The sequence below is a fragment of the Bubalus kerabau genome, chromosome 6, assembly GCF_029407905.1.
Source record: "Bubalus kerabau isolate K-KA32 ecotype Philippines breed swamp buffalo chromosome 6, PCC_UOA_SB_1v2, whole genome shotgun sequence".
NCBI lineage: Eukaryota > Metazoa > Chordata > Mammalia > Artiodactyla > Bovidae > Bubalus > Bubalus kerabau.
Genome location: NC_073629.1, coordinates 9386472 through 9399800, shown reverse-complemented (window position 1 = coordinate 9399800; position 13329 = coordinate 9386472). Strand labels below are relative to the sequence as shown.

Genomic DNA, 13329 nt, shown 5'->3' with positions numbered 1-13329 from the left:
GATATTGAAGGGAGATGGAGTAGTTTCCAGGAAGAATAGATTGGTTAGAACACAGGGTCCCTGGAAGAATTACTGTGAGTCAGCAAACCAAACTGATAAGTGGCTACCACAGAGGGATTATAGCTCTCCCTTCCAGAGAGATGGCAGGAGGTGCAGAGCAGTCTCCTCAGCTGAAAATGACCCTAGACTCTGGCCATCCCTTCCTGTGGGCTTGTACTCACATCAGGGTTCACCTTCCTCCCAAAAGCCTTTTCCCTGTCTACATCTTCAGAAATCTCTCTCCCTCTCCTCTGACTCTCACAAAATCAGAGACCCTCTCCTCTCACAGCCCTGTTGACACTCCTTCTCTAACTTGGTTTCCCAGGTTCAGCCCGAGCTTTCAGTTCCAGTCAAGCCGAGACCTCAGTTGACACACCAGGTAATGTGTCACCAATGACACAGGCTATGCGGCCTCAGGCCACATGGAAGCTCCAGAGCATGGCTACTTAGAGCGTGATCTGCATGTGTGACCAGCAACATGAGTATCCCCAGGAGCTCGTTAGAAATGCAAATCTTGGGCACCACCCCATAACACTGAACATGAATCTGTATTTTAACAAGATCTATAGGTGAATCACAAAACTGTTAAAGTTTGAGAAGCAACATGCTAAAGGAAGGTGATTTGGGGAACAAAAGACACAAGGAGGCTGGACTCCTGAAAGATGGTAAACAGAGCTAGGGAAAGTTGTCTGTCCTCTGGCATCTCTAGGATTCCTCAGGCATTGGCTGCCATTACTGCAGTGTGCCCCATGCTGAGGATGAAGTCGCTGGCTCCACTCCAAGAATGGAGAAACAAAGACCAGATGCAATAGTAAATCTGTGACAGAAGCAAAATTAACACTTCATTGAAATTAAAATTCATAAGACTTTCTAGTTACCTATTACCCAAGAGTATTACTGAGGCAGTGGTTTTCTGATTTTTGAAAAAGCTAAGGAATGCTTTCTTCAGACAAAATATTATGCAACACCCCAAAAGTACAATGCATGTAAAAGTGGAGCTGTTCTGCTGAGCTTTGGGATGGAGAGCTGAGATGCCTGCACCCTACTCTCCCACTCTGGAATCTCAGTGTTCTAAATTGCCACCTTGAACTCTGGAGCTCTGGAGTTCTAAGGAATCCCCAAACCCTGACCACTCAGTCAAACCCTTCTTTTAAAAAAATGCTGTGTCACCTCTCAAGGAGGGGATGCCCCGAGGAGATAGAATAAGAGGAGGGCCTGTTGGGGGGAGCCAGGGGTTCAGTGTCTAACATTGTAGTCTTTTCTGATAGGAAAGTGTAACCAAGTAAAAAGGGGCAAGAAATGGAAATAAATCTGGACTTTGGAGATTCCCACCAGCTTCCTCCTTAGAGCTGGCAGGACAGACCCTGGTCTCCGCTAGCCTGAAGTCTCCTTCCTTGGCATCCTGGGCACAAGAGGAAGAGTGAAAAAGTACTAGGGACACCACTGTCATCCGTGGCCCTCCTGCCTCCCCCAGCACCTCTCCTCAGTGCCCAAGTCCTGCTTCTTTCATGTCTCCATTATCTCTTCAGCTTCCTTTTCTCTAAAGACTCTGCCACTGCCTGAGTTCATGCTATCACTAATTTGTTGTTTTATTGAATAGGTTCTTTTTTTTTAATTGAAAAGTCAAATATTCACATGGTATAAATTAAAAATAATCCCCTCCTCCACAGAGTCCAAAAGATTGTTCTAAACATCAGTGTCTCTTTTGCTGTCTCCATATATGAAATGAGTCACCAGTCCAGGTTCTATGCACGATACTGGATGCTTGGGGCTGGTGCACTGGGACGACCTAGAGGGATGGTACAGGGAAGGAGGAGGGAGGAGGGAGGAGGGTTCAGGATGGGGAACACGTGTATACCTGTGGCGGATTCATGTTGCTATATGGCAAAATCAATACAATATTGAAGTTAAAAAATAAAATTAAAAAAAAATAAAAATAAAAATAATCCCCTCCTTCTAAATCCCAATGCCCAGGTATTTCCCTGAAAAGACCCCTGTTGATAAGATATATGTATGTTTACATCCTTTGAGAGCATTTTCATGCATTTACAAGCTGTATATTTTTCCTTTGATCACATATGTGAGAGTAATCTATCACATTTTTCTGAGTCTGCTTTTTTAACTTAATTGTAGATTAAGACTGACTCTCATTTATTCCATTCTACAGATATACCTTAACAAGTCTTTATTAACAGACATTCCCATTCCTTGTAACTTCTTCTCTAAAATATTATAATAGTTTCCTAACTAGCCATTCCCTCTTCAGATTTTCTCCTTTTTAGCCCTTCTGATCCCACTTTGCAAAGCCCAATTATGACTGTTCTATAACCATCAATGGCTCCTTGTGGTCTTTGTCTGTTATTCAAAAGACAAGGTAACCTAGTGGTCATGTGTGTAAATTCTTTAATATTTATTTATGTATTTATTTTTGGCTGCATTAGGTCTTAGTTGCAGACACTGGATCTTCATCGTGGCACACAGGCTTCTCTCTAGCTGTGGCACAGGCTCCAGAGCCTGTGGGCTCTGCGGTTGGTGGTATGCAGGCTCTCTAGTTGCGGAGCATGGGTTCAGGAGTTGTGGTGCACAGGCTTAGTTGCCCTGTGGCCTGTGGGATCTTAGTTTCCCAACCAGGGATCCAACCTGCATCCCCCAGTTGGAAGACAGATTCTTAACCACTGGACCACCAGGGAATTCCCAGGTGTATAAGACCTGAGGTCAGATAATGCTGTGTTTCAATCTTAGCTCTCCTTTTTAGTGATCTTGGGCATTTCAGTCTCTAAACCTTAGTTTCCTTACTTTGCAAAATGAGGGCACCAACCTCTCAGCGTTGCTGTGAGGACTGCAAGGGACAGCAGGGAGTCCACAGTATGCACTCACTAGGAGATAACTCTGTGTGTCAGGGTAGGGAGGCTCAGACATGTCTGACTCTTTGTGACCCCATGGACACAGGAGCCGGGGCTTCCTCTGTCCATGGGATTCTTCAGGCAAGAATACCCATTTCCTTCTCCAGGGGATCTTCCTGACCCAGGGATCGAACCTGCATGTCTTGTGTCTCCTGCACTGGCAGACACGTTCTTTACCACTAGCACTACCTGGCTTCCCAGGTAGATAAGTACTATTCTCACTCAATATTGGGCCAGGTCACCTTTCGTCTACTTTTTTCCTACGTAAAACTCACAGGGGCAGTATTGAGTAGCAGGTAAGAACATCAGGGACCAGACTACCTGCATTCAAATCCTGGCCCTCCCACTTAAACTTGCAAATATTCAACCTTAATGTGCTCCGTTTCTTAACCTGTGAAACATAAATAAGGACAGTTATTATCTATGCTTAATGGGGTTTTATGCAGGTTGAATGAATTTATTCATGAAAAGCATTGTTTTTAGAACAGTGCCTGACACACAGTTGGCACCTAAAAAGCATAAGCCGTTATTATTCTACATGTAGATCAAATGGATTGATTGATATGCCCTAAAGGCAGTAGAGGTCCACCCAGTTGTTTAAAGCAGCCACCCATTCTGATTGTCCTATGCCCAAACCAGGTGGTTGCTAAATATTTTAAATATCATCCTTTCCCAAAAGAGAGGATGCCTCAAGTTTCATATCTGCCTTTAATTATGCTGTTCTCTCCGCCAAGAATCCACTTTCACTCATTGAAGTCCCAGTGTGAAGGCCCACCTGAATTCCATCCTTTCATAAGCTCGTCTCTGCTCCTGAACTGGAGACTATGTCCACTCACACGCTTTCCTCCTAGTTTTCCTATGACACTGTCAGAGCTGGCCTGACATAATTTGATTTATGTATGTATCTGACTCCCAGCTAGAGAGTGTACTCCTTCAACACCAGGTCTAATTCACCTTTATGTTTCCCCAGAATACCTAGTTTACTTTATTCAACAAGGCCAGTTTTGCTCACTGAAAGATGCTAAGTCCATCACATGTCACACTCGATGAATGCTTATCAAATGAATGAATAAGTGAGTGCTTGAAAGAAAGGCGGAAGGGGGAGGGGAATGGAGCCCCATGAGGGAAGACAGGAAAACACCTTCCTTCTCCTCCAGTTCTCTAGGCCTCATCTGGGGTAGGAGTCAGAGCAGCTTGAATCCTTACACAAAGCAAGAGAGAGGGGGGTGCTGGTACATCCTTTACCAACCCTGAACAATGTGTTCCAGAGCCCACTGCTGGCCACACACTATACTCCATGCTTTCCCAAGGGTATGAGAAGCTGGACACTTTCCCTAAGACTACCAGGCACGCCTCCGACAGCAGCTCTGACAGCAATGGAACGACTGAGGAGGATGAGGAGAGGACAGGGATGCACCAGCCCGTCAATGGAAGAGACCAGGTGTGTGACTCAGTCACTCGGGAGGACGCCGGACTTTACTCGGACTCTGAGGGCCAACCAGAGTACGATCTCGTCACTCCAGATAACGTGGCACCAGCATTTGTGGTTGAAGGGGAAACGGTGTACACACAAGTGTTCCTTAACTTGCAGGTGAGCTCTTTTCATCAGTACACCTTCCCTTGCCCTTCCCTTCGAGGACCATCCAATATCCTGGAAGGCTAATCCCTCCAAACTGGGGGACAGGCACAGTGATGCGTGGGTAGAGAATTGTGATTCTATCCATGTTTACCAACCTCAGGAATCCTCCCTCAGCTCCCTCCCTCAGGGAACCCATCCCTCAGCTCCCAATCTTCTGCCATAAATAAGGGAGGTGCTGGGAAAACAGAGGTGCTGTCTCCACTGCACTAGGGCAGTGCCACCCTCTGTGTGAAATCAGAACCTGGAGAGGTGTTCCTTCACCTCAAGGGCTGAGGGCGAATCTCTGGAAAACTCTTTTTGGGTGATTATGGACAGTCTGGTGTTGATCTGTTACAGGGAAAGACTCCAGTTCCTCAGAAGAAAGAGAATTCAGCCACAGTCTACTGCTCTATACAGAAACCTCAGAAGGTGAGAACAATTTTCTCTGCATCCTGAGGTCCATAAAGTGAGAGCCAGACCATTTTAACTGAAAGCAGAGGAACTTAAGCTCCACCCACTGTGCACCCCCTGACACACGCCTTGGTCCATAGTGATATTGAAACAATTATTCCTGATTTACATCTGTGCAGCCAAAAGCTGAACATTTCTAATTAACTTAATAATATCTTATATTGCTTGGTCTTAACACTGACGAGAAAGAGAGTCTGTAAACACAAACACTAAATGGTCCATATATGTTTCTAAATCTCTCTCTCATCCATCAAAATGGAAACTTTCCAAAACAATTGGAATATAACCAACAGTATAATGTCAAGATTTTTTGGAAAATGTGCCATTAATTACAGCACATTGGTCTCATTATAGTATTAAAAGATCCCTTAAACATAGAAATGGAGAAGGAAATGGCAACCCACTCCAGCATTCTTGTCTGGAGAATCCCATGGACGGAGGAGCCTGGTGGGCTACTGTCCTTGGGGTCGCACAGAGTCAGACACGACTGAGTGACTGAGCACTAACCATAGAAATTCCCATTAATAATAAGTTCATATAAACTTTTATAGTCTATAAAACATTGACAAACATAGTCTCATCTGATCCTTATAATACCTCTGTAAGTGTGCTATCATGCAAATTTTATAGCCAGAGAAGCTGAGATTGAAGAAACTAAGTTTGCCTAAGTACACAGAGCTAGTGGTTAGGAAACCAGAGTTTTTAATTAATCCTGAAAACTCTTAAACAATTAACTCTGATCTGAATCTGGCTGTCTGCTCCACTTTCATTTTCCTGAAAATATTGGGCCCATTCACAGTTTAGCTTTCAAGTCTCCCCCAGAATTCCCTCCCTGTAAAATGTTCAAATAAGATTTTTTTTTAGCTCTCAAAGTTTTTCAGTTATGCTCCTTCTCTATAGTTGATGAATCAAACAGTAGATATTTATTGAATACCTTTTGTTTGCCCAGAACTGGGCTGAGTGCTCTGGGGATTCAGATTGTTTAAGGCACTAACCTTGACTTTTAAGACTTGTTATATTATCTATCTTTGATCTAGGAGAGTTGGAGTGATTTAGTAACTTGGATGGGGAGAGAAAATACTCTTCATGACTACATATTATGTATGCAGTTTCCAAGGGTTTTTCATACATTGGAAATGGTAGATAGGAACGACTTCAGAGGTAGACAGGAACGACTTCATGGAAAAAATAGTTTGGACTAGACCTTAAAAGACTGATAGAATCTGCTTGGTAAACACTTGTGCAACTATATAGTTTGATTCAATCATCTTCTGCCTCATGTCCTGATTTCTAGAGCATGGCCTAATGCTTAACCAGCTAAGAACTTTATCTTTGGCCTTGAAGCCAAATCTGTATTATTCACTACATTCCCAAAGCTGCTTAGGACTGGCCTTTCGTGTTTCAGTCAATTCTAGTCAATCTCAAAGTCATGGACGTCAGTCCCTGCTCCGAGTTTCAGACAGGTCATGAGACCTCCTTTGTCTGATCAGTCCTGAATGACTTCTACACCACTCTAGGAACTTAAGATCCCTAAAACCACCCTCACCCACAATATAAGAGAAAAATCAATGCATTTCCTGAGCCAACCTCCAGATAGAATTTATTCTTTACCTTCAGAATTTTAAGGAATCCTAGTTCTGGGTTTCCTAAAGCCACTATTTCCCACTTGATCAGGAAATCCTCAAGTCTTCTTTAGTTATTATTTTCTGACACTTGTATCTGCATGATATCTCAAAGAAGGTCGTGCTATTCCCAAGCTATTGCTGGTACCTAACCTCCTCTCTGGGCTTCCCAGGTGGCTCAGTGATAAAGAATTCACCTACAATGCAGGAGACTCAGGTATGATCCCTTGATTGGGACGATTCCCTGGAGGAGAAAATGGCAACCCACTCCAATATTCTTGCCTGGAAAATCCCATGAACAGAGGAGCCAGGCGGGCTACAGCCCATGGGGTGGCAAAAGAATGGACACGACTTAGCGACTAAAGAACAACAGACCTTCCTTCTGCATCAGCTTATGTCTCATCTGCTCTTTTGAGCCTTTCCTGAACACTCACAAACAGGGGATTCCCAGAACCCTTGGAACATGAAGGTCTGATGGTTTGGACTATTACTATGGAACTCAGCCTCTAAAACTTGAATTATCTTTATATAAATGTTTCTCTCGCTAGGGTGAAGACTGGGATCCCAAACTGTAGCTTCTTGAGAGCAAGGCCTTTTATTGTCATTTATGAACCCCCTCAACTTGTTGCACAAAACTGTCCTAAATCTCCCTTCCAAAGAGCCTGGCACATGATGCTTACCATTAGGAGATTTTCCATAAATGCTTATCATCAGCTTGAATGATTGCTCCATCCCTAGGCCAATCCATATGACCTTACTTCACAGGATGGACCAATCATAGCCTGGCCTCACCTTCGTCTCTCCTGCCAGCACAAGGCTGAGAAAACTGGTACCTTCTAGGCTTTATTAACCATATCCTTGTGTGTCTTTTGCCTCACAGGTTGTGCCACCATCGCAACAGAATGACCTTAAGTCTCCTGAAATACCTACCTATGAAAATGTCCCCTGAAAAGAAAAGCAGCTACCTCCCTCAGTGAGGTTGGATAGGCTGCTAGACATAATAAGGCCCAGGCCCCTGAAGACAGAAGAACTTCAGAATTTCCTTCATTGTCTCAGATATGCCTGGATTTGGGCCTTCTCTTTTTCTCACACCTCATGACTTCCCAAATCCATTAACCGATCAGACAGCCTCTGGCCTCTGTTTGTCTCCTTCTATGCTCATACTGTACAACCTCTCAGCTCAGATGCATGCCTGAAGATTCTGCCAAGGCTTGTCATGTCGTCGAAGGGGACCAGGATCTTCACATGGTCCTATAAACAGCTGCTAAAATAAATCCAACAGATAGTCTCGCTTATGAACACATAGATCTAGGTGAAATCATGACCACTGTAGTATTTTTCAAATAAAAGACTAGAAATAACCTAAGTGTGCATTTAGTAGGAATCTGATTAAACGCATGAAAGTGTACCCATGCAATGGCAAAGCCTGCCACTTTTTTAAAGAAGGAAAGTAGAGATTAATATGCGCTAATATAGAAGGAGCTCTAAGATACGTCATTTGATGGACAGAACAAAGTCCTGGTGTATCATATGTCACCAGTTGAATAAAAAAGAAATAGATAGCTGTATGTTTACAAAAAGAAAAATTTTGAAAGGAAATACAAAAAAATTATCAGTGGCTGCCTCAGGAAGCTGGGCTGGTTTGGGAATTTTTTTACTGCATATATTTTGTACGGCTGGATTTTTTAAACCATTTGTGTGTATTACTCTTTTTAACAGTATTCTTGGGCTTCCTTTGTGGCTCAGCTGGTAAAGAATCTGCCTGCAAAGCAGGAGACCTGGGTTCGAACCCTGGGTTGGGGAGATTCTATGGAGAAGGGAAAGGCTACCCACTCCAGTATTCTGGTCTGGAGAAGTCCATGGGGTCGCAAAGAGTTGGACATGACTGAGCGACTTTCAATTTCACATTACTCTTTTTATATATTTCTAAGCACTTAAAGTTGACGGAATTTCAGTTGAGCTATTTCAAATCCTAAAAGATGAGCTGTGAAAGTGCTGTACTCAATATGTCAGCAAATTCGGAAAACTCAGCAGTGGCCACAAGGCTGGAAACAGTCAGTTTTTATTCCAATCCCAAAGAAAGGGCAATGCCAAAAAATGCTCAAACTACCTCACAATTGCACTCATCTCACATGCTAGTAAAGTAGTGCTCAAAATTATCCAAGCCAGGCTTCAGCAATATGTGAACTATGAACTTCCAGATATTCAAGCTGGTTTTAGAAAAGGCAGAGGAACCAGAGATCAAATTGCCAACATCTGCTGGATCATCGAAAAAGCAAGAGCATTCCAGAAAAACATCTATTTCTGCTTTATTGACTATGCCAAAGCCTTTGACTGTGTGGATCACAATAAACTGTGGAAAATTCTGAAAGAGATGGGAATACCAAACCACTTCACCTGCCTCTTGAGAAACCTGTATACAGGTCAGGAAGCAACAGTTAGAACTGGACATGGAACAACAGGCTAGTTCCAAATAGGAAAAGGAGTACGTCAAGGCTGTATATTGTCACTCTGCTTATTTAGCCTATATGCAGAGTACATCATGAGACTCGCTGGGCTGGAGGAAGCACAAACTGGAATCAAGATTGCTGGGAGAAATAGCAGTAACCTCAGATATGCAGATGACACCACCCTTATGGCAGAAAGTGAAGAAGAACTAAAAAGCCTCTTGATGAAAGTGAAAGAGGAGAGTGAAAAAGCTGGCTTAAAGCTCAACATTCAGAAAACGAAGATCATGGCATCTGGTCTCATCTCTTCATGGCAAATAGATGGGGAAACAGTGGCTGACTTTATTTTTCTGGGCTCCAAAATCACTGCAGATGGTAACAACAGCCATGAAATTAAAAGATGCTTACTCCTTGGAAGGAAAATTATGACCAACCTAAACAGCATATTTAAAAGCAGAGACATTACTTTGCCAACAAAGATCCATCTAGTCAAGGCTATGGTTTTTCCAGTGGTCATGTATGGATGTGAGAGTTGGACCATAAAGAAAGCTGAGCACAGAAAAATTGATGCTTTTGAACTGTGGTGTTGGAGAAGACTCTTAAGAGTCCCTTGGACTGTGGGGAGATCCAACCAGTCCATCCTGGTTGGAGATCAATCATCAGTTGGACTGATGATCAGTCCAACATCAGTCCTGGGTGTTCATTGGAAGGACTGATGTTGAAGCTGAAACTCCAATACTTTGGCCACCTGATGTGGAGAGCTGACTCATTGGGAAAGACCCTGAATGCTGGGAAAGATTGAGGGCAGGGGGAGAAGGGGACAACAGAGGATGAGATGGTTGGATGGCATCGCTGACACAATGGACATGGGTTTGGGTGGACTCTGGGTGTTGGTGATGGACAGGGAGGCCTGGCGTGCTGCGGTTCATGAGGTCGCAAAAAGTCGGACACAACTGAGCGACTGAACTGAACTGAAGCGCTTAAACGCCCCTTCTGTATAAGATTCCCATATTTACCCCAAAGGAATTTTCCTCCTTTTTTTCATGTCCAGATGTATAAGAGCTATATCTCTCTTCTCCCCCAAACAGTCGCCTCCATCCTGTCTCCCTACCTATAAGTTACACCGCTCTTGACTTACATTCATGATACTCTTGTGTGCACTTGTGTTACATGTGTTTTGCGGCCCATTTGTGTTTTTTAATACTGTGCTTCCATTGTCATCTGCCCCAGCACACGGTCTGTGGAATCAGAATGTCCTCTGTGGCCTGCAGTGGGTACTCCCGGGGAGCCAGGCAGTGCTTCATACACAGCAGGAGCTTAATTACTGCTTTGTTCATTGACTGGCCATTGCATGGATAATTTTTTTTTTTTTTAATTTGGCTGTGTTGAGTCTTAGTTGTGGCATGTGGGATCTTTTGTTGTGGTGCACGGGCTTCATTTCCAGCAGCATGTGGGATCTTAGTTCCTGGACCAGGTATTGAATCTGGGTATTCTGCATTGCAAGATGGGTTCTTAATTACTGGACAGTCAGGGAAGTCTCCAGTTCCAGTATTTTAAATGGAAATTTTGACTAGACTTCACTTTTGCTTTCTGCATGCATTTTGCAGCTTCATTCCCTGAGTATGAGTTGACTCCACTATAGAAGACCATGGCCATGTGGTCTGGCCTGGCAACTCAGAGGTCTGTAAAGCCTCTGATGACCATTGGTAAGTAAATGCTGGTGTCAAGTGTCTCAGACATCAAATATACTGAAAAGTGTCCTGGGTTCACTTTCAATTTGAATAATTCAATGTTTCCATTTGTTTCAATAAGTGGAAATAAGTCTCAATTTGAATAATTCAACCCTCTCAAACATGAAACTTTCTTGCTTCCAACTCAAAACCCATATTAGCCCAGCACCATACACAGAAAAGAACATAAATCCAACTCCATTAAGCACTGAAGAGTAGTAACTGATGTTTTCATTCTGTTTTTGTTAATGAGGCTATGGAAGAGGTGGAGGGTGCACAGTCACAAATACATTCAGGTTCCCTAGCACTCTCTGTGCCTATCGCTCATCTTTAAAGTTCTGTAGTCACTCCAAACTCCTTCCCTTCCTGCTCCGACTTTTCCCTCTTCCTCCTCAGGCACCCATCCTGCCCCCAGTCTTCTTTCTCCCATGCATCTCATGACGTTTATAGATCAATGATAACTAATGTAGGTCAATGAAGGTTTTCTTGGTTTTTGTTTTTGTTTTGTTTTGTTTGTTGTTGTTTTTTTTTATTTTTTTTTATTTTTTTTTTTTGGCAACAACCCTGCTTCCACACTGGGCACAATAAAGGGGGAGAAGGGGGAAGGAGGATTTTCCTCTCCTTCAGGCACAGGCTGGGCTCCTCCATTGCTGGCTGTTGTTTAGTTGCTCAGTTGTGTTTTTTTTTTTTGCCCACCAGGCTCCTCTGTCCATGGGTTTCCCAGGCAAGAATATTGGAGTGGGTTGCCTTTTCCTTCTCTGATAATTATCTTTTTAAGACATTATCACAGAGTTCAACAAAGACATATAAGACGATAATGATAATCATTATTACACTCCAGAATAGAGCATCCCAGAAGTCCCTGGACCCATAGGATCTCTTCTGCTCCTTAAATAAATCTGCCCAATTCAAGATCTATGCAACTCGGGACATGTAAAAGGCCAGCAGTAGGCAATGGTTAGTATCTCTGCTGTTCATCTGAATTACTGTGACCCCTATAATTTGCTACTCTTTCTTCTCACGAAACTCCTGACTCAGCTGCTCAGCTGCCCACAATTGCCTTGGATCCTCTCCCCATCCTTTTGCATATATCCTCCGATTTGTACCCCAACACTTTCTCCCAGATGTGGTCTATCAACTAGTCTCCAGGAAGAAGCTAGCTTGACCAGTCACACACCCACAGGGGAGAAGGATCTGAAGGGCATGAGCAAGTGGCTATCCCCCAAGACTAAGTGGCCCCTGGGATCTGGGGCCCCTAGAAGCTGCTGTTCCAGTGTGAACAGGGCTAGGAGACAACTGAGAGCTCCCCAGGAGTCCAGACTCCTCTCCAGCAGGAGTTAAACCGCGTGTGTTTATTGATGGCCCACAAGTGCCCTTTGGCTGGGAGAGGAAAAGTACAGAGTAGGGAAGAGATCCATTTACATTTTCTTTCCTAAATTTCAGAGAAGAAATTTAGACTGCCTTTAAGTAATAGCACAGTTCTATATTAAATTCATACCTTAAACACAGAGTGGGGCAATTGAAGAATCAGGCTCCATGCAATGTTACCCGTTGGGGTCTCTGACCAGGCCCTCTTCCAGTTCCCCCTTTCCTGGGCTCAGCCAGACTTTCAGCCTGCTCCCCACAGTCTTGTGGAAGGGTCTGGCTTGAAGGCTCAGGGGAGCCCAGCAAGGTGCCTGGTTCCTAAGTGCTCAGCTGCCTGAGCCCTCCCTCCAGTGTTTGCCATGGGGAGCATCAGAACTCAGAGTTTAAATGATACTGTTTCTAATAGTGAGGAATGTGTAAAGAAGCCAAAATAGATGTCTAATAATGTGTTTTTGTAAATCAAACATCATTCTGTAGGCAAAGCTGCTTCCACTGCCCGATTATTAGGATGGCATGGACTCTGGGTGATTTTTTCCACTCAGCAATGGGCTTGATCTGCATCATCTACTCTTGCTCCTGCCCACACCCCTTTGTGACCAGATGGCTAGAGGTAAAGTTTATTATGTAGTGGGGAAGTTTTTCCTCTGTATTTGAGTATAGCCCAGGCCTGGCCTCCTTGGAGAACTTGCCAGGGCTCAGGGCTGTTCATTATACCTTCACAGAGAGACCTCTTTCTTCTCCTCTGAGCCCCCACTATCTTTCCTTCCTCTTTGGAAGATGGATCTGGGCAAAGGAAGGCTCTAGAAATGTGGTCATCATTGATCAGGGAGGAGTGAAGATGAGTTACCAGCGGAAAACCAGGCAAACAGAATCTTAATGTAATAGTAATAGCACCACATATTTACACAGCACTTGAAGATGACCAGCACTTGGACATGCTGTGTCATCTTTTGGAAACTACCCAACATCTCTATCTGTTCTTGTCTGGTCTGTAAGTTGAGATATTATTTAACAGCCTTGTTCTTAAAGCAGCTGTTAGAAATCATTTTCAAATAAATAAATTTATATTTTACAAAAATAAAAGTAATGTTAAAAAAAGAAAGAAATCATTTTCAAAACAAATATAGACCATGC

General features: G+C 43.5%; 1 protein-coding gene across 3 annotated transcripts in view; it reads left to right on the top strand.

The window, feature by feature from the left end:
- The window catches only part of LY9 (lymphocyte antigen 9), a 28205-nt gene extending 19650 nt beyond the window's left edge, over positions 1-8555 (top strand). For 2 of the 3 annotated variants that reach the window (XM_055586722.1, XM_055586721.1), the window contains 4 exons: positions 365-418; positions 4253-4533; positions 4918-4989; positions 7534-8555. In XM_055586722.1, the coding sequence (XP_055442697.1) occupies positions 365-418; positions 4253-4533; positions 4918-4989; positions 7534-7602 (476 nt within the window). In that variant the 3' untranslated portion in view covers positions 7603-8555. Of the gene's footprint in view, positions 1-364; positions 419-4210; positions 4534-4917; positions 4990-7533 lie in introns of all 3 variants that reach the window. The other variant, XM_055586723.1, reaches the window with a different exon arrangement.
- Positions 8556-13329: the final 4774 nt, after the last annotated feature.